The sequence below is a fragment of the Oryzias latipes genome, chromosome 20 (assembly GCF_002234675.1).
Source record: "Oryzias latipes chromosome 20, ASM223467v1".
Lineage (NCBI taxonomy): Eukaryota > Metazoa > Chordata > Actinopteri > Beloniformes > Adrianichthyidae > Oryzias > Oryzias latipes.
In genome coordinates, this window is record NC_019878.2 from 4936132 (window position 1) to 4957269 (window position 21138).

A 21138-nucleotide genomic window follows, 5' to 3' on the forward strand; every position below is an offset into this window, starting at 1 on the left:
ATTTTAAACAAAACACGTTAACTGTTGTCAATTAAATGGTGAATAAGTTACTCAGTATGGTTCATATGTTTGTAAATCTGACTGATGACGTCAGTGCCTCACCAGCCATTAACCTCACCGCACGTCACTGGTCACACAACAGTGTTCCCACAGGTTTATAAAAGCAAAACATAATTTATTTTATGGGGCGACAGTGGCTCAGGTGGTTGAGCGGGTCGTCCAATGATCGAAGGGTTGGCGGCTCGATCCCCGCTCCCACCAGCCAAAATGTCGTTGTGTCCTTGGGCAAGACACTTCACCCTCCCTGCCTCCAGTGTGGCTCCACTGGTGTGTGAATGCGCATGAATGATCCCGGTGATGGTCAGAGGGGCCGTAGGCGCGAACTGGCAGCCACGCCTCTGTCAGTCTGCCCCAGGGCAGCTGTGGCTACAACAGTAGTTACCATCACCAAGTATGAATGAGGAGTGAATGAATAATGGACACAATGTAAGCACTTTGGGTGTCTTGAAAAGCGCAGATAAATCCAATCCATTATTTAGCCAACCACCGTCTAAGAAATCGTACACAGAAGCTATGTAAATATATAGTGCACTATGGCGAAGTGTGTTCGCCATTGTGTAGTGCTGTCCGAATGTACAATTCCTAAATCAAGTGCCCTAGAAATTTCCTCTCTGTGAAAAACCAGTGTGCATCGATGATCACTAGATTGGCAAATATAATCAGATAATTGATCATGTTTATAAAGATTTTATCAAATAAGTATAAACGTGTAGTAAAATAATCAACAGTATAATAAAATTAAGTTTAAAAAGCTAGTGCAGCACCAATCATGGCTCACTTTGGTTTTAGTGGACATCTCCAAAAGAAATGAAGTGGAGACAAAATAGTTTCTTCAAAAATGAAAAAATATGCTGGTTTTGGAAACCTTTAAATAAAGGAGAGTTTGCACTTAAAATATTAAAATAAAATATTTAAAAAGAAAGCTGTGTTCATTGAGGCCAGTATTTGGAATAAACTGGAAAAAAATTAACCACTTCAAAAGTGGTTCGACCCTAGGATGGGAGTCGTTGCTATGCATAAAGAGTGTCCCTGAGACGAGCCTGTGGATAATTTAAGAGAATACGTTACACAATATCTCCCTGTTTTAATCATATCCTTCTTATGCACGGGGGATGAAAGGTTCCTGTGGATTCTGCATTTTTTTTCCTGTTTCTACAGTGAATCCCACCACAGTTTGCCCATGATTTGGTCTCGTGACCCACCCCTCTGCATTCACCTGGACACAGGCTGGATTCTGCATCGCAGGTATTTTCCTTATGTGGAAGCTTTGGGGGCCCTTTCATGTTTCTCCAAAGTGAACCACTGAGCCCACCGCTCCCTTCACAGAGGAGTCAAATGCAGAGTCACAGACTCATTGGAAACTCCAGGTTTAGATGATGTTCAACTGAACACTTGAAAAAAGTGACAAAAAGGGAGTTTTCACAAAATTACTGATTAATATGTTCTGTTTCCACCCAGTCCATTCTAGTAAACTTAAAGAGATGACACATTCGTGTGTGAAGAAACCCACAGCACAATTTTTACAGAAGCTGCTTTAATATTGACAGGAGTCAGACACCAGTGAGCTCTTCAGAAGGAAACCAAATGTGCAGTCAGCTTAGGGTGGAAGTTTCTGTGCTTAAAATGTTCCTTCACATCAAAAACCAGCCGTCTGGGTTGCTGTCAAGGGGGTTCAGGTCACAGAGGATCCTGAATTCCTATCAAAATGACGTGCTGGTGTCACCTGCTGTGTCCACAGCGACCTCTAGTATGAGAATGAGATGTGGTGCAACCTAGTGGCCAGTGGTGTTCTTGCAGAGCCATGCAAACAACAACTGGGAGGTATTCCAGAAAGCAAGATTACTCTACCCTGACTTTAACCCTGAACTCTTGCGCAAGTCAGCCTAAACTTGCTTACTCTGGGTATGTCGGTTCCAAAACACCGGTTATGAGTTTGCTTAATAAACCTCCTCTCTGTAACCCTGAATTAATGCGCGTGCACAGCAAGTACAATTTTCAATGGATTTTCAATGGATTGTCGATTTCCGCAGTCTCCAATTATATATAACAATCTCCTCTCGAGGCCGAAAGGACTGTATTATCTGAGCTTCTTTGTCCCCTAAATAATCTTCAAATGGGCAGGCCATGCTCCATCACCAGTCTGAAACCAACTCATCTTAAACTAAACCTGCGCCAGACCAGATTATGTTCAGAGCATGAGTTGCTATGACAACTTGACATACCCTGAAACATACCTCAGTTTTTGGAACTGAAAGCCTCAAACTTATCGAGCTAACTCACATAATCTGCTTTCTGGACTACCCCTCTGTAAAATGCTACATCAAAACAGTGACACATGCATTCCTGTGATCAGCAGGACTACAATCAGTACCTCAAATGATCTCAAGAAGTGGGCTAAGTGAAAATGCAGAACTGTTTTATAAATATGTATATGTTCTAGTCGGTGTTTACTGCTCTGGTTACCAGTACTTTATTTGTGAATTCAACCTATTTTGGAGCAGGCTTACCTGAGCGCACTTTTGGCTGCTCGTCATGAGAGTCTGCAGGATCCGTCAGATTCACAGTTTCACTTTCGTGTTCACACAGTTCACAATGATGATCAAAGCAAATTAATATTTAGATGAGAGTTTATAAAACAAAATGACAAAAGTTTCTTCACAAGATATAATGTGATTGTAGAGTAAAAATATTTCTGCAGTTGTTTGTATAGAATTGTTGCTTCTAAAGAAAATGTCATTTTATTCACTTCATCACTGGGATCAATCTATTATTGGAACACGAATCCTGATTTTTTTAAATGATCCAAACCTTGAGCAAGTCTTTCAACATAGCTGGGTGTAAATGTTCTGATATTTTTTCTGCACTGTTTTAAATGAGAAAAATTATGTTATTTACTCTGAAAGTCCTGTGTTAAAATTATCTGTGTTCTCACAAACATCAAGACAGATTTAATGACTGGTATATGTTAGAATCTAAAAAATAGATTTTGTAAAGTACTCTAAGCATAGAAATCCTTTTTTGCATTTACAGTACATCGAATAGGTTGATACAATTCAGATAAGCCATAAACTGATATTGATCAGTGTACAAATAGGCTCTGTCAGATTTGCGGCTCACATTGTCCCCATGTGAAGCTGAGAGTTCTCACTGTCAGAAAACTCAAGTTATTATTGACTAAAATGGAAAATCCTCACCTGGATTTATTTTGAATAGTTTCGGTATAAAAAATGCAGACCAAATTAGTTTAAAACTTTTTAACATTAACACAAATAAAATGCACCTCATTTTGGAATATTTAAAATCAAAAATAATGTCCCAATTATAGATTTCAATCCATCCAAACGCATTAATCTTTTTTGGGGGTTTGGGGGCTCTAGATGGGGGTTCACCCTACACAGTTCGCCAGTCCTTCGCAGTAGAACCATTTATGAATGTTCTTTTTCATAAATAAACTCTTAGTCTAAGATGTTATTTAAGTCTTTTAACTTTTAAATTTCTTTGCTTTTGTTTTTATTTTCAGATTTCGTTTTGACCACTGGATTTGATCATAGAGCACCTGCAATGTTATCATCGACAGTAAACATCATCGTACTTTTTTCAGAGCTTTTTCTATTTAAAGTTACTAAAACTGTGCTTTTGTTTTGATGGGAGTGTGATTAATGTATGTAAAAAATATGAACTGTTTTCTCGTTATTCTGAGTTTACTGAAGCAGCAATGTCTGCCTGGTTGCATGTTTCTGTCCTCTGCCCACATGTTATTCTATTTTGGATATAGGCTTTGTGCTCAAGCTTACGTCTCTTAGGTGAAAGGGGCCCCTAAACCACAGAACCACGTACAAGCAAAAACAGAAGCTGCAGCTGTGGTGTTGCTTGATGGACATAAGTAAAGCAGCTGCTCACCCATGCGCTAGTCTTTCTAAACAAAACTATTTTAACAAAATAAAACTCTGTATGCTTGGCTTTCCTCTGAATCTCATGCTTCACTGTAACAGGCTAAACTAAGGAGCTAACAGGTTACTGGCTTTGACTTTAGCTGAGCAACAGGCTAGCATGCTAACGGGTCAGTGCGGTGTAGCTGACGCCGTCGTCAGGACATGATGCCAAACACGGGGTTGTGTCGACAGATGCTCGGGCCCACTTCATCGTAGTCCTTCTTGGAGTGACACACCTGAGGGAACTCCGACTGAACAAAACACGCACAATGACAAACACACGTGAGATTTATACAAGTCCCACGAGGCGAACAAAAGACACACAACAACATACACCCATCGAACGCAACAACAAACATCCGCAACAATAAAAACACAATAAACAAAACACACACAACGAAAGACACAACATAAAACATGACAACAAGCATACACACAAAAAAAACATTAAACAAACAAAATACACACAACATTTACCCACAACAAACATACACAACAATTTAACAAACAAGAACACAAAATACACTAGACGCAACATCAAACATGACAACAAACATAGACAACAGTAAAAAAGAAATAAACAAACACAAAATACAAACAGCAATATAAACACATCAAAAGTAACAACACAATAAACCCACAAAGACAACCCACCCAAGAACATACAACAAAGCAGCAAAGGACAAAGCCTCACAAAATCAAACAAGACATCAACAAATATAAAACATCACACACATCAACACACAAACACACACCAACAAGCAAATTGTGTCAGTGCAAAAAAGGATATAAGTTTGAGTCTTTAGGAAAATATAAAATATTGTTTTAAATAGATACTAGGCAGGTGAATTTAATAAATTCTATTTTAAAAAGAAACACAAATACGAATTCTTCCTTTTTTATCTTTTGTTATGTATTTACAATTAGATTTAAGCAATTATTGCTGTTTTTATTGTAACAGATTGATTCAAAATCAATAAGCCATCAATGAGGAACACAGGTTGTTTTTTAAACAAGTTTTGGGTAAAAAGTCAAAACAACCTCCACATGTTGACCTCACAGTGACGCACTGGTAAAGCTCCGCCTACCGGTACATCCCGATTACATCAGGGGTGTCTGAGTGGATTTGGATTGCCATTTGAAGCAAAAAAGGATTTTTTTTTCTGCGCTTTTAGTTGCAACTGATGGAAGCAAAGGCCAATAAAAGCTCACTACTCCACTTTTCTGTGACAACTGTGACCCTTCTGTGGAAAAGATGTAGCGGTTCAATGATAAAATAACTGGACTGAGCCACACTTTCAGATTTGGATTCATTCAGCTTGGATTCATTTATCAGAATCTCTTCTCTGGTTACCTCAACTTTACAGTCTGGCTGCAAAAGTGTATCTTGTCTCTTACAGGCTATTCACGAAAACCTGCAGCAAAAGCTTCAACAGAACAGGTGAGGTTAGGTAAGTTTACCGTGGACGCCAGCATGGACCCTCCAAACCAAACAGCGTATCTTTGCATGTGATGAGAGACCACCTGAACCTCCATTGGCTTTGGCTGCAAAAACACAAACAAGTAAGAGCTGCGGCAAAAACACAACACCAGCAGGGGCCAGTCCTGCCCGACCTTTATCCGTCCTCCACTCAGCTCCTCGCTCAGCCTCAACCTGGCGTCCACCACTCTCTTCAGGTCTCTCTGCAACCGACGTCCAAAGTCCCTGAACATGGTGGAGCCACCAGAGAGTACGATGTTCTGATGAACAGAAAAATGCATTAGGTCAAATCATCAAGCTAACCACATTTGATCCAATTATAGAGGAACTAGTTTTAGTCATGATTTCCCTGAATGGCATTTCTGCAAAATTAGAACTGAAAGCAGTAAAGCTGTCGTCCCTTCACTAAAGACTGATGCACATGCAGGCTCCTCCAGGTAACTAATTATCTGAGTGTGGCCAAATGAAAAGTGCTCAGACATGCCACATGTCTGCTGAGGTTTGTACTCCCTACAGTTGCCATGATGACATCCACAGACCTTGTAGAGCGGCCTTCTCACGTCGATTGGACAGCTCTGGATGACCTCGTCCACAACATCAGAGATGGGCTGTGTGAAGTCAGGGTTAGCAAACTGAAAGAGAACAGAAGCACATAGCATTCCTGTCCCTATTTTAAAAATACAAAATCTATAGTTCAAAAAAACAATTTTTCTTGTTAAATTTAAAGTTGGCTGAAGAACTATAGAAAATTCAGAGCACCAAAACCATTCAACCTTCTACTTCCTTGCTTTATGCTAAACTCATTTTATAAATCTTAAAATTGTTTCTAAAAAAATTGTAACTGTGAAAGAAAGTTTAAAAATGTGCATTTATTGTCAAGAGATTTGGGAAAAATGGGGCTGTAGAATTCTACAATCATATTGCCTGTGGGCTGTAATCAACCCAGAGCACCTGAACATTTCATGTATGGAAACCTCTTAAAAACTTGGAAAAGGTCTAAAATTTAAACTGCAATCACAATGTGACGGAAATTGTTTTATTATTATCATTGTTTAAATGTATTTGTTTAAATGTGTGTTTAAATGTTAACTCAGATTGACCTTTTTAGAAAACAGTTGTGTGTTTGTTCATCTGTTTCTCATCCCCAGTTAGGATGAGGGGGGTTTTACGACACACTGTCCTGAACTGATAAGGAATACTGTTTGAACTTAGAATCCACCAAATGGGTCATTATACGACACCCCCTAATGAACTTTTCTCTTTGTCTTGAAATTGTAACCTCCAACTTGTGTTCTTAATAAAAGCAGCAAGGGGAGGAGCAGATCCTTTGAGAAGAGAAGCGTGGTGGGCCTTTTTCTGTCACATTTGGTTCTTCTCCCTCGTGCATGAGAAACTTGATTCTTGTTGTGGTCTGTTGTTTCTAATTGTGTTTTTCTTTAATGTCTAGATGCATTTATCTGACACACACAAAGACTATTTAAAATTTTGGAAGCCAACTCAGAAAACCTCCTTCCCATCAACCATAACTGAGCCCTCAGTTTACTCTCTCTCCCACTAGCTTACAGCTCCTCACACCATTTACCTAACATTAGCGTAGCAACAAAAATGGTGAGCAATACTGGATCTATCCATCCGTACAGTTTTGATCCAGATTTCAGCTCAGACGAGGAAAACAAAGACGTACATGGATCTATTTGTCTGCAGAATGGAGGCGTCAAAATGGAGTGGAGCTTGTGGCCCACCCAAGGTTTCTTATTCACAACGATTTGAATAAATAAATATCCAGAAATGGAATGCTGAGTTTAATTTCCTTTATATTTGTCCTCCATCAAGAGAAAATTCTCCAAGAACATTTTAAAAACACCGGAAACATGATTTTCATTGAAGTGGTTCTCATGAGGGATGACATTTTTAAAGTATTTAAAGATTAAAACTGCGTTTCTGTGTATTTCTTTATTTATCTTGTGTTGGCTCAGGAGCAAACAAAAACCAGCGATTTGAAAAAGCGTCTCGCTTTCTCCACTACAATTTTGATTCATCCACTTGCAGACTAAAAGATTCATTAATTTCTTTACTTTCCTCGTCTGAGCTGGAATCTGGATCAAAACTGTACGGATTAAAAGCTATGATTTTGCTCGCAGGTTTCTTTTTGCTATGCTAATGTTAGCTTGGGCGTGCTTGAGGGGCTATAAGCTAGCGGGAGAGAGTGTGAACCAGGGGTCGGGAACCTTTTTGGCCGAGAGAGCCATAAGCGCCACATATTTTTAAATGTGAGAGCCATACAATATGTTTAAAACTAAAAATATAAGTGAATGTGTGCATTTTGTGTAATTTCAACACTTTTAAAGTACAATAAGTCTGTGGATTCTTTTTAATAAAATTGTTATTTTAGCGAACTGAGCAAAGATGCTGATTGGCTCTCAGTTCTGTCGCTCAGCCTGTCGTTGGGAAGTTTAGACCAATCGGGTTCAGCCATGGGCCGAATAAGGAAATAGGAGGGCAGATGCAGGAGTGGGTGAATATAAAGTTGGGGGAGCGCTCTCGTCAGGAGAGATTTAGGAGTTGCTGAATAAGTTGTACGGCGTTTGTTACGGCCTGCAGTAACCAGAATAAAGAACCTTAAAAGAGGTTAAGTCTCCGTGCCTCAGTGTGAGAAAGGGACGTTACATTATGGTGTTGCTAGTAAATGCTTAGTATTTCTTAGCATTAATGTGACTTCTGGTGCTGCATGGTTTTGCTGATGGTCTTGTTTGGTTGATAGGTGGTGAGTTTAAGCTTCATGCAGGCGTTGAGACTTCCATCCGTTAAACGTGATCGTAGGTTGGTCTGAATGTTCTTTAGATGTGAGACAGACTGCTCACATCCAGACGTGGAGCCAAACATTGTCAGTACAGCATTACTCACACGCTGCAGTGTGGTGTGTGACGGGCAGCGTGTTCTAATCAGAGCGCCGCTCACCTTGCTGTCTGCGCCCACTACCCCTCCCCTTTTCATTCTCAAAGATGGGAGGGCGTATCTGCCGGAACAGCAACTCACAGGTTTTAGGCCGGTACAAACTGGCATTGCATCGCGCCCGAGAAGGACTGGTCCAATGAAACTTTTTTTTTTTAATAATTAAAGATTTGTCTGCGAGCCAGATGTGGCCATCAAAAGAGCCAGATGTGGCTCGTGAGCCATAAGTTCCCGACCCCTGGTGTAAACAAAGGAATAATGGAAAATAAGTGGAGGCGGTCAACAGTCCCGTCCACAACTCAGAGGTGAATTTCTAATGAACTCCTGCTGCCCTGCAGAAACTATGTCTTATAAATGACAGACTTTTTGAATTTGGCTAAGAACCGCATAATCATAATTAAAAGACTACTTGGAACAGTAGATGCAAATATGGTTGGAGTGGGAGTTTAAGGCGCTGCTACAGAGCACCTCAAGAGTCAATCTTGGGTTCCCTCTGCTGTATGCCTGCACCAACAGTTGGGTTTTGCATTTGTGGAACAGAATGTGTCCTCACCTCAGGGTGGAAGAAAATTTCAGGGCCGAGGAAGCGCTCATAGCCGACGTCAATGTGGAAGGCAGAGTTGGTGAGGGTGTTAACTCCTCTGTACAGTTTGATCCACTTTCCTGGATCAGAGTCGTACTTTGTGAACTCCTTCACTATGTCCGGACAGATGTAACAGTAGCGCTCCTGCACACAAACACTTTAATGCTCCTGTGTTCAGGAATTCTTACAATAATCAAAGGGGATTGGAGGAGCGGTCTGCACCTTGACTGCCTTAGCGGTCTCCATTGACTGCTCTGGAGGAATTCCCACCTCTCTGTCTCTGAGCAGCTGCTGGATAAAGAAGGTGATGTCCCGCCCTGCTATGGGGATGTGTTTAATACAGCTGCCAATCACGTAGCCCTCTGCCTGTGACAGACAGCCATGTTTCTCAGCCAGAGGCTGCTTCGCCTTCAGTGAATGTTAAAGTGTGCGTGCCTCTCACCACAGGGATGGCGTGCGTGACGCCATCTCCACTGTCGATCACGATGCCTGTCAAAGTCCTCTGCCCCACTTGCCGGGACGTCCAAGATGCCGCCAACGCCAGCACTGCCTGATGCATGAACCCATACAATAAAAGGAAGTCTTTACAGCCAGAACTCTGTCCAGACCCGGGGACAGGTGGAGGTCTAACTTACCTGAACTGCAATGTAGAGTCCTGGTATGTTGAAGGTCTCAAACATGATCTCTGCCAGATACTCTCTGTTCTCTGGCGTGTTGAGAGGGGGCTCGGTCTGCGCATGCACACACAGCATGGCGTTCATGACTTAAAAGTCCCGACATTTCATGACTCAAGCCGCAACAGTAATATGACATTCCTTCAATGCAGCAACCTCGACTAATGATTAAAAAAAAATGACCAAACAACATATGTCATAGTTTCTTTTTATATAACCAACTAACTGATAAACCACAGAGATTTATATTTTCTTTAAATATTAAGGTAACTTTTTAGGAGAATATTTTACAGATGATGAAGATTCAACTTAAAAAGTGGTTGATTTGTAGAAGTTGTCTCTGACTTATAACTATTCAACAAAGACAACATTACCGTTTTTTTTTTTTTAAAGAATTGAATTCAATTTTATTTATATAGTCCAATATCACAACACAGTTGTCTCAACGGGCTTCACACCAATAATTGTAGAAAAACAGAGAACATAGTCATTAAATATGAACAATAGCCAATTGCTAAACTAGACAAACCCTGGACATCCGTGCCCCAAGACTGCTGTTTTTAACTAAATCCTAATTCATTGTGCATTTCTTTTTTAACATAAAGGAGTACCTTCCGTGCTAAACTTTCTTAACAGGTGCCTGCATAATTTAGCTTTGCTGTAGGAAAATTCTTTAATGTCCCATTTACAACTTTAGAGTTAAGGAAAAATAGTGTCTTCAAATTCGGACGTTACTCCCACTCGATGACGTCATCAATATAGTCGCTGGTCATGCACGTTAGCATGTAGCTGGCAGTGCTGGGGAAATGCATAACATCAGTTTTATAACTTTAAAAAGTCATGCAAAAACGAAGAGTCATTGCTTACATTTAAATGTAAACTTCTGTGCTTTAGAGCAAACCCACTTGAAGAAATGTGTTTCTCCTTTGCAGCACAGCGCGAAGCGGCTTACCCTCGCGGCGGAGTGATACAGAGCTCTCTGCCGCGAGGGTTTCCCATTCTAAAAACTATTTCAGATGCTCCTACCCCTCCAAATGCTCCTACAATTGGATGGATAGGGAGAAGCCGGGGGGGGGGGGGGGGGGGGGGGGTTGGATTTGGATTTGGACTATGTCATGGAAGGATGTGGAGGAGATAATCTGGTAGTTTTCTAAAATAAAACAAAATGGAAATAATCGACTGTATGTATTTTTCTATGTTTGCGGCCCGGTACTGGTCCATGGCCCGGAGAGTTGGGGACCAGTGGTCTAGAACATATCTAGAACATATCCCCTCAACCTTCTCCAAGGACCTCTAAATTCCCATCAAACTTATACCAAATCTTTTGCAGATTCCTGTTGGAATGGTAAACCCACCCAGGGATCTGGAAATGTCCCCATGGAGAACTTTCTGATCCAAAAACTGTTTGTGACTAAAGCACAGACTTGGTCTCACCATGAGGAAGCTGTGGTCTTCGGGTTCGGCACGCAGGTACTTAAAGATGACTTGCTCCAGGAACTTCTCCATCAGATCCCAGTCTTCCACCATCCCATGCCGGATAGGCCACTGCAGGACAGAGCAGCACTTTATCATCTTCTCACTCCCCTCCAAACCTCCTCTAGCTCCTGCAGCTGCTCATACTTTGGTTGCATAGTTGGGTTTGTCGACAGCTTCGTCCCCGATGTAAAAGTCAAGGTCGTCCACTCCCCGAGTGACCCTTCTCTGCGCCTGCTCCCCCACACTGGCCGACTCCTTAATGGCAATGCCTGGGGAAAGTTATAAGTCCGAGCAGATCAGATTCTGATAAACTTTGATTTCAGATACCCTGGAGTTTATGAAGTCCAAGCTTTACAATAAATCAGTAAATTCCCCCGGCACCATACGAGCACAGATGCAGGCTGCTGAAGGTTTCTTCATTCTACATTGGTCCAATTTTGATCAGGATCATGCTCTGGCATGTTCATCTTTCCTTTTTGTGGATGTGTGGATGCTGGCCGAAGATTATCAGCACCCACGCTGGTTGTAAGCTTTGTCTCTGGCAGACAGAGATTTCTTCAGGATTAAAGGAAGTTGTCTGTTTTATTTTGAGGGGCAGTATCTACAGTTGCTAACGTTTAAAACATTTTCACAGATTTCTGAGCTTCTTTGAGGTTCTATACATTGCATTTAGTTGCTATCCCTAAGTGTGAGCCAAACGGATCAGCTGTGTGTTCAAATTGAACGTTGACATAAAACAAGCTCACCATATTTGGAGCTGCAAAAAGTTAATGAGACAAAAAATAGGTAGAAATGTTTTGAAATCAAACAGTCCAGCAATTCTTATCTTATAAAGTACAAAAAAATGTAAAATTACCAGATGAAAATTTTAAAGTTGACTTTTTTTTATGTATATTTTTTGCCTTTCAAACTTGTTTGTTCTTCTAAACAAGCCTCAAATTAATCAACTGCAGACTCAGAGCTACAAAAAATAAATTAATAATAATTAAAAACCCAAACAACTGACATGATTTATGTACTCAGATGAATCAAGCAGTGACGTGCAGTCAGGAGAGGCATTATGGGAAAAAAAGAGAAAATATAAATTCAATTATTATATTTAATCAGTAATTTGTGCTTTGCAGTCATTTTCCATTTAAATTTACCATTTTTGGGTGTTTTTTCTTTTCAACATCGCTGAATTTCCGCATTTGCCGGTTCAGATACTAAGTGACGTGCGATGAGGCACAAGCCCGCTGAGCCTCACCTTGGATTGCGCAATACCTATGCAGTCAGACGGTACTGCTGTCTCTCTGTATGTCAGTTCAATCACTTGTACTATATGAGCTGAGTTTACATAATTTAGCAGATGTATATGATGTACAGTGTTTGTTTTTATAAATAACTGTATGTGAGGGACGTGTTTATTGTGCTGAGCGCAGGGCCGGCCCTGGTCTTCTGGGGGCCCTAAGCGAAATGTAATTTGTGGGCCCTCTAACTGATCAGCAGCACCAAAAAAACACAACTTTTGTTATAGATGAGATCTCTCTATTAATACATTTGTGAATTATTGTTGCTGCTGAAGAATTGAATACAGAATATTGCCTGCATGTTGGATGCACATTAAGTGGTGCAGAACAAATTTTAAATGCAAAGAAAAAAAAGAATGACAAATGTATATATATATATAGATATATATTTTTAATGTAACATTAGGCACTCAACAAATGACATTCCCAAAACTCCAACTTTTAAAAACAGCAACTTAATAGAAAATCAAATAACGATAAAACAATCCAACATAAAGAACACAACAGCTCAATGAGGGGATTTTGGAAAGTCAGAGTCTTTCTCAGTCTGAAAAGGACCTCTTTGCATCAAATCCATTCTTTCTGGATCAGAGAGTGTGGTTGGTCATTCATCTGGACCAACTGGATTTGTGGTACCGGTAGGTGGAATTTTGGATCCTGTAGGCTCCTCTTTCATACATGCCTCTCTTGGAGCCTCTGGAACATGAGATACTGAACATCAATAAAAGCAAACAGTGAAAAGTTGCTGTGATGCTGGAAGCAGAATGTTGGAAAGAAGTGCCTTCACTTTTGTTTGTGTGCGCTCACATGTATAACTTTCTGTTAAGTAATAATGAAACAATAAGTTTGATTTGGGTTCCATATTGGGTAAATTTGAACTTACCAGCAGCAGCATCAACGTTTTCTCTTTTAATCAAAGATGTGGTGACAGGAGTTTCTTCTGCAGCTAAAAAAACAATAATTATTATTATAGAATAATCAATGATAAAACTAATAAAAAACTATAGCAGAAAACTACTAATAGTTTAGTGGCTCATTTAAAATCTGTGTGCAGGTTTTTCACAATTTCATGATCTTTTTATATATTTATGAGAGATTTATTGTTTGATTGTATATTTGCACAAGATCATATGTATTAATTTAATTATGAACAGTTTGGAGCTCCATACTCTTCAGCTGCGTATTATGAAAAAGGGTTTATGCAGACACTGTTTTTTAAATGACTCTACATGCTATTAAATGACCTGAGATTCCATCTTCAGTGAAGTCAGGAACATCTTGAGATGTGGATGCTGCACCACCTCCATAATTCTTGATACTTTTTGAGAGCAGAAGAAACTATCAGCTGAGACGGAACTGTGCAAAACATCATTATGTAAAACCAAAACTGCAAAATACAAATAAGAAATAAATGTACCCATTTATAAATAATGTGAACAATAATTTGAGTATAAGTGGAAATATAAGCACTTATACACTTCTTTGTCTATTATTTTGTATGTTCATAATTTTAAAATAAGTACATTTCTTTTGTTTATCATTTATAAATCAGAACCTTTATTTACTATTTGTATCTGGCAGTTTTGATTCTCCATATTTTATTTCATGCCAATGCAAGATTTAAGGCACATTGTTGAAAAACTCAGAATACCTGACCTGCTATAATAAACAGCAGTTTTTATGCTGACATAAACCAGAAAATGCAGAACGCACTAAATGTGTGTTAGCAAAACAATTAAACAATATTATAACGTGAGTTAAAACATTTATCAGCCATCGCAGTTGTCATTATCTACTCTTCTCTACTCTTCACCGTTTTGGAAGGTCATGTCCGACCTCATCTTGGAAACTTTGGTATCAGAATTATTTTCCAGTTTTCCATGGGAAATTTACGACAGGGGTCGTTTGTGCAATCTTCACCTCGGATCGATTAGTATTTTACGTAAATTGCGCAGCTGCACAGAAATGCTGGATAATATAAAAATAAAGCCCCAACATCCTCCAAACTTACCTTGTGGTTGAAGTTCTTCATATTTTTTCAGCTCCTGATGGATAAAATCTCTGTGGCATGATGTTCTATTGTTGTCGCTTTGATCAGAGTGACAAATTTCGCTCGTTTTTTTTCTTTTCCCCAACTTTATTGAAACAAAATGCGCTCGTAAATGCACACCGTGCCAGGCTGCGATGCAGTGATGTTGGCCAATCGTTGCTAAGAGTGGCTCAACGTCATTATCTGGGTTGCCAGATTGGTTCAGGTGATCATTGAAGTGCAGGCAACTTTCTTTTGCACAACATTCAGAGCGCACGTTGGTACGGACGTGCTATGAAATGGGTTGCCAGATTTGGGTCTTTTTTATTTTTATTTTTTTCGCCACTTCGGGGCCCTGCAGGTGACGGGGGCCCTACGCGGCTGCGTAATTCGCGTATAGGGAGGGCCGGCCATGGCTGAGCGCTAAACGCCGGCGAAAAAGCCGCTGGGTGAGGCCAGACATTCTCGTGCCTCATGTTAGGGGGCGCCGGTGAGCCCTGAGATTATGACGCTAAAAAACAATAGAATAAGTGATAGCAAGCGGCAAATCACTTTCTTCAGAAGGAGCGGCGTATGGACTTTATTTACAAGTAAAGGTAAGACGATAATAACGTTTGTGCTTTTTTCTATGCTGCAGTTTGCATATGAAAAAAAACATGTTGAAATGATATTTTAAACAAAACACGTTAACTGTTGTCAATTAAATGGTGAATAAGTTACTCAGTATGGTTCATATGTTTGTAAATCTGACTGATGACGTCAGTGCCTCACCAGCCATTAACCTCACCGCACGTCACTGGAATCAAGTATTTTTGAATTTGGAGTTCTTCAGATGTGAGGCTGGATCTCTGCTGAGGAACATGTTAGAGGGATGCTTACAGGATGGCATGATGAACTGCGGCTCCGTGTTTCCTGCATAGCCCACCTTTGTGTATCTGCAGGGGAACAGAGAGCTATCAGAGGTGTCTGCACAACTCAACTTACAGAACTTCAGACCACCTGTTCTAGTTGTGAAGGTCCAAGCACAAACCAGACCAAAACCAGTCCAAAACCAGAGTCAAACATGAACTGATTCTATAGATGTCTTAAGCCCACATTAGATCCTAAGCAGGAACGAAAAAAAATTTTGAAACCAGATCCAAACTGGACCAGATGCCATAAAGGACCCAAACCAGACACAAAACCCCAAATTAGGTCTAAACTAGCTCTAAGAAGAACCTAATTCAGGAGGAAAGTCTGCTCTGCATGTGAAGGTGATGGATGGAAATGAAGAGGTCAAAACCTCCAACAGACACACTATCCCTGCTATGTTTATGTTGTGACGCAGAAGGCGCGTGTCTGCTTTCTGTTACAGGTGAACTGTCCCTTTAAAAGCACCCCAACAGCACGAACGCACGCGCACAGGGTGACATAAATGGTTCGTGTACAGCATAAACGCGTGTCCGCGTGTTCTCACCCAGTCCCGCAGTCTATCACGCATGGAGGGAGCTGCAGGGACATGTCCGGTCCCGACCCGGCTCAGCTCGGCCCGCTGCTCGGATTCGGACTCGGAGCGCCAGGCGCAGTCCCGACGCAGCGCAGCAGACACGTGAGGGGGGACGTGCGTGCGCGCTGAGGGGAAAGATGGAGAAAATAGCAACACAGCTGACATCCCCGCTGTCAGCTGTGTGCCTGTTCACGTGACCATGATTCTGTATGTGTGGCGCCTGTTTATAGTGACATGGACGTGGGGAGGACCTCCAGCAGGTGGCAGCAAACGCTTGGTCACTCGCACAGTGGATGTTTTGATTGATGCAGAGTTTGATCCATTGACTGAAAATGAGAACAGGACTGAGTGACCCCTCCCCGTTACCCAAACAGGAAGTAGCCGCTGGCTCCAAGAAGCCAAAAGCCCATAGACTTCCAAAGAGAAAAAACAGCTGTTACTCAGTCATTCTATTGGTCATGTGACATCATAGTTTCCCCAGTTTGTTGCTGAGTGAAGCCACTAAAATCAAAATTTAAGAATATACAAATCTTTATACAAAACATAATTTTTTTTCTTCCAACTTGTCCCGTCCAACAGCTGAGCAAACAGATGAGACCTAAAGGCCTCTTGAGTTGCACATATTTTACTTTTTCTGTAACTGCCGTTGCAGTTACATTCAGGTATCTGGGGGGGGGGGGGGTGCTGTCTTGCCACGCGCATCATGAAAACAAGTTGTTTATGTAATTTATTTTCTTGCACTTTCTTGACCAATAAAAAATACTCTTCAAAGGCATGAGCATGTCCTAAATATGACAGTAATGTGAGAATAACACGGTCTAAGATTAAATAATAAAATGTATGAATATGCTGCCTTGCTTTCCAAGTTCTAAATCCAAAAAGCAAATGCCAATAAATGACACGGCAGCTGAAATGCATCTAACCAATAGGAGGCCAGAATAGCTGCATGACCAAAGAATGACAGGCACAAGCATGCATGAAATCTGTTAACTAATTTCAGCCAAATGGCTCCAACATTTGCAACAAGGGATTATGAATCTTCTGACATACCAGAGGTATATTTGAATAAACCCCTTTTGTAATTTAGGCTAAACTTTACTCATCTTAATTATATTTGTAACAGTTTTTTGTTGGACCGGATGCAAAAGAAAAGGAGGGAAGAAGAGAGAGGAATGTTAGCGAGGGGGGGATATGAGGCTGATTATAGAAGGGGGGGGGGGGGGGTTAAAACCATGAAGCAGCAGCACAAGTTGTTGGATGTTTATAATCATTATGGCGTGATGGATCACGCTTTTCCATTTGACAATCTGATTGGCAAGTCTGGGTTTGGAGGTTGCCAGGAGAACGGTACATTTCGGACTGCAATGTGCCGAGTGTGAAATTTGGTGGAGGAGGAATTATGGTGTGGGTTTGTTTTTCATAACTTAGGCTTGGCCTCTTAGTTCCAGTGAAAGGAACTCTGAGTGCTTCAGGATACCAAAACATTTTGGACAATTCCATGCTCCCAACCTTGTGGGAACAGTTTGGAGCGGACCCTTCCTCTTCCAGCATGACTTTTCACCAGTGCACAAAGCAAAGTCCATGTAGACATGGATGACAGAGTCTGGTGTGGATGAACTTGACTGGCCTGCACAGAGTCTTGACCTGAACCCCATAGAACACCTTTGGGATGAGTTAGAGTGGAGACTGAGAGCCAGGCCTTCTCCACCAACATCAGTGTGTGACCACACGAATAACCTTTATGAAGAATGGTCAGAAATTCCTACAAACACTCCTCAACTTGTGGACAGTCTTCCCAGAAGAGGTAAAGCTGTAACATCTGCAAAAGGTGGACCAACATCATATTGAACTCTTTGGGTAAGGATGGCAGATCAGTTCATATGTGAGTCTTTCAGGATACATTTGTTATATTCGTAACTCAGATGTCTGTTGAGGGTTTCACCCGATGGGTCCTTACATGAATTCGGTTTTGAGCTGTTCAAAGTTTTTGGTCGGTTGAGACTGACATAGCTATGCATAGTTTACATGGAACTGACTTAGAACTGGTGCAGACGAGAATAATATGACTGTTTAAGACAAATTATTGGAGGGGGCGGGTGGCGGGTGCTGACCATGGTGCTGACGCAATGTGATTTCTGCTCAATGCTCTGTCAAAGTTAAGAAATTCAATAAAGTGTGGGTTTATGTGTTCTTTGCGTGGTTTACATGTACTTCTTCTGTGGTTTAATGTGGTTCATTTGTGATACATCTGTGGAAATTTCAAGTAAAGAACCACAAGTTTTCCCACTTTTCCCCCGTATATTTACTTATGACCAGTTTTCATCTGTACAATGTGTGCAAATTGTACGTAGTGGCAGTGTGCCATGACCTTCAGATGCTCAGTCTGCACGCCAACATCTCATAGAACAAAATTTCTGAAACCTGCTTGAGGAGTTCAATCTACAGCGTGTTCCAAATTATTATGTGAATATAATAGAATAGATCTTTTTTTGTCATTATCACAGATGCAAGGAAATTAGAAGTGCTTCCTGGTCCATGCCAGACTCAAGAAGCATATGACATTTTTCTATGATTTTTCTAAATACTCAATGCAAACAACAGTCAGCATAATTTTCAAATCACTAACCATTTGAATATATATTAAATGTTATTGAACAAACCTCCTAAGGATAATTTCTTTTAAAAATAAAAGCCTTCAGAGTCACTGTTCCACATTATTACGTGCAACAGAGTTCCAGTACATTTAATACATTCTAACAAACTGAAAATGGTCATTTGTGGAATTTGCTGCATTAGAAGGGCATATTTACTAAAATCACAAGCTATTCCAACCCCTCCTCCCCCCTCCCGGAATGCTTGGGTCCCGTCGCCTGGGGTGCTCCTGGCCTGGGGCGCTCCTGGCCTGGGGGTCTCCCCCCCCCTCTCCTGGTCTGGGTGCTGGGTAGGATCTGGTTCCCCTTATGAACACACGGTTCACTTCGGCAGCATGCATGTATCTCCACCCCCATGTGCATGTGCACACTGCCACACTGCTCCCTGTTTGCTTCATCCCTCCTCCTAACCCACAGTGTATTAATGAACAGATATCTTCAGAATTTCACCTTTTGATGTAATATTTGTCTTTCCAGAAGATCTGGTATTATTGTTACACAGCTTAAAATAATAACTTCAAATCAGTGCTTGTATCCCCCACATTCTCCACCTCTTTTCCTTTTATACTCTTCCACCCCCCCCCCCCCTCACACTCTTCCCCTCTCGCTCCCCACACACGCTAAATGTAACAAATACGTAAAAAATAATACAAAAAACAAAAAGGGGTTTATACAATCTGTTTTTTGAAGTTATATAATCTCTTTTTGTGATAGTAAAACCTGTCCACCATAAAAGGTCTTCAGCTCTAATCTGTTTGCTCAGTTGTTGGACAGAACAAGATAAAAAAAATCTATCTATCTACTGTATCTATATACCCAGGCTATGTCCCACCAAGGTGGGGAAGCCTAGACAGGGCACACCATTTTAACTCCCTCCTTCTCTTCCCCAAACCCTCCTCCTTCAGTGTGTGCGCGTGTGTGTGCGTGTGTGACTGGTCTAAAGCCTGGTCTAAGCCACATCACACTGCACCAGGGTCAGCTGCACAGCCCAGTGTGGGCACCTCCACAGCAGGGCCTCAGCCAAGGCTGGTTTCCCCTTGCCGCTTCATCACAAGACCAGACCTCTACCACACCCATCCATTCATTCATACAAAAACTCTCTCCACCCATCCCTGTCCTGAGCAGCCTCTCTCCCCTGCACCACAGTCATCCCTCTTGCATTTTAAGATAAAAAATAAAATAAAATAAAAAATAAAGCTATTCCAATCCAAAACCTTTTAACAGGTCAAGTTACATTTCAACCTAGGACTCCTTATTTTGTAACAGCTTCACAATTTTTGCATCCATTAAACTTGTGAGTTTTTGGAGAGTTTCTGCCTGTATTTCTTTCCAGGATGTCAGAATAGCCTCCCAGAGCTGCTGTTTCGATGTGAACTGCCTCCCACCCTCACAGATATTTTTGCTTTAGGATGCTCCAAAGGTTCTCAATAGGGTTGAGGTCAGGGAGAGGATGGGGGCCACATGTCTAACCATCCCACCACCCACTACTCCATCCATCTGGATCATCCAGGGTTGCACAACATTTATCAGTGAAAAGGACTGTTTGAAAATGAATCTTCATGTATGTCTTGGCCCACTGCAGCTGTTTCTGCTTGTGAGTGTTGTTTGGGGGTGGCTGAATAGAAGGTTTACGTATAACTGCAAGCCTCTGGAGGATCCTAAACCTTGATTTTTGTGGGACTCCAGGGACACCACAGGCTTTTCAAATGATTACGTTTTCATGAAATATCCAAGGTTTTCATAATTTGTCAGAGAAATTTAATTATTTCATGCTTTTCAGCGGCAAAGAGATCCTTTTTCTTTCCTATAGTTCTCAAAAACATGGGTTTTGTTAAAAATGTGGAATGTCTTTCTTTAGCAGTTTTTTCTTTAATGGAACTCACCTGACAAACTAATTATCACAGGTGTCTGAGATTGATGTCAGTGATCCAAAGAGCCCGGAGACACAATATCATCCATGATTTTACTCTAACACCAACTAATGTTGTTTTTTTACACTAAAATACAATTTGCACAATAATTTGGAAAGCACTGTAAACTCTGCCTAGTAAAAACTTTGCCAACTTATCAGCTAAAACAAAAACACTCAAATTACTTTTTAGATTCTGTGATTTTTATGATTACATAAACATTTATAACAATTCTGTGAATATGCATCATGTAGCAGCATAGATTTATTTCCATGTGGTGCCATGAAGCAGCTGGTCATAAGGCTATCAACTGCACTTAGAGCAGCAAACGCAGCAGAACCTTCCTGAGCATCCGCTTCATCAGTTCAGAAACAGCAAATGAGGCTTCCTGCAGCTGTCAGACCCGGCTGATCCTGTCTGCAGTCCACCACACCCACATACTGCATCTGAGAATCAGTGGACGGGAAACGTGCTTCATCTGTCAGACTGCACACAGTGCTGCAAACATCTCAGCTTGTTTTACAGTCAAATAAAGATAAACAGTTTTGCCTTCAAATTAAATGTATCATGTGTTTGTGTAGATAGATAGATAGATAGATAGATAGATAGATAGATA

At 41.0% G+C, this 21138-nt stretch overlaps 2 protein-coding genes and 1 long non-coding RNA gene across 4 annotated transcripts in view; 1 reads left to right on the forward strand and 2 right to left on the reverse strand.

The window, feature by feature from the left end:
- Positions 1-1577: 1577 nt before the first annotated feature.
- On the reverse strand, positions 1578-16185 carry LOC101162164 (actin-related protein 3B). 2 transcript variants are annotated; one of them, XM_020712661.2, is made up of 12 exons: positions 15932-16185; positions 15401-15410; positions 11302-11426; positions 11116-11226; positions 9643-9738; positions 9450-9557; positions 9230-9373; positions 8978-9151; positions 6012-6104; positions 5607-5732; positions 5454-5537; positions 1578-4243 (listed from the first exon to the last, which is right to left on the reverse strand). In XM_020712661.2, exons 1-12 carry the CDS (start codon positions 16124-16126, stop codon positions 4148-4150), a joined length of 1362 nt encoding a protein of 453 aa, XP_020568320.1. In that variant the 5' UTR covers positions 16127-16185; the 3' UTR covers positions 1578-4147. The 2 variants fall into 2 exon arrangements, with proteins under 2 accessions (XP_020568320.1, XP_004080883.1); XM_004080835.3 differs by having other exon boundaries at positions 15355-15410; positions 15932-16118.
- On the reverse strand, positions 12954-14771 carry LOC111946566. Its single transcript, XR_002872299.1, has 3 exons — positions 13691-14771; positions 13330-13392; positions 12954-13142 (listed from the first exon to the last, which is right to left on the reverse strand). It is a non-coding gene; the product is annotated as an uncharacterized LOC111946566 (long non-coding RNA).
- Positions 16186-17636: 1451 nt separating the features above from the next.
- The window catches only part of prkag2 (protein kinase AMP-activated non-catalytic subunit gamma 2), a 52854-nt gene continuing 49352 nt past the window's right edge, over positions 17637-21138 (forward strand). The window contains exon 1 of the mRNA XM_004080873.4: positions 17637-17818. The gene's annotated coding sequence lies outside the window, so the exon portion shown is untranslated. The remainder of the gene's footprint in view (positions 17819-21138) is intronic.

Coding starts and splice junctions, on each gene's coding strand:
- LOC101162164 (XM_020712661.2), bottom strand. CDS start 16,126: ATGTCAGCTGTGTTGCTATTTTCTCCATCTTTCCCCTCAGCGCGCACG. Junction 9,374..9,449: donor TCACGCACGCCATCCCTGTG/GTGAGAGGCACG, acceptor TGTCTGTCACAG/GCAGAGGGCTACGTGATTGG. Junction 5,733..6,011: donor TGAGAAGGCCGCTCTACAAG/GTCTGTGGATGT, acceptor TCTGTTCATCAG/AACATCGTACTCTCTGGTGG.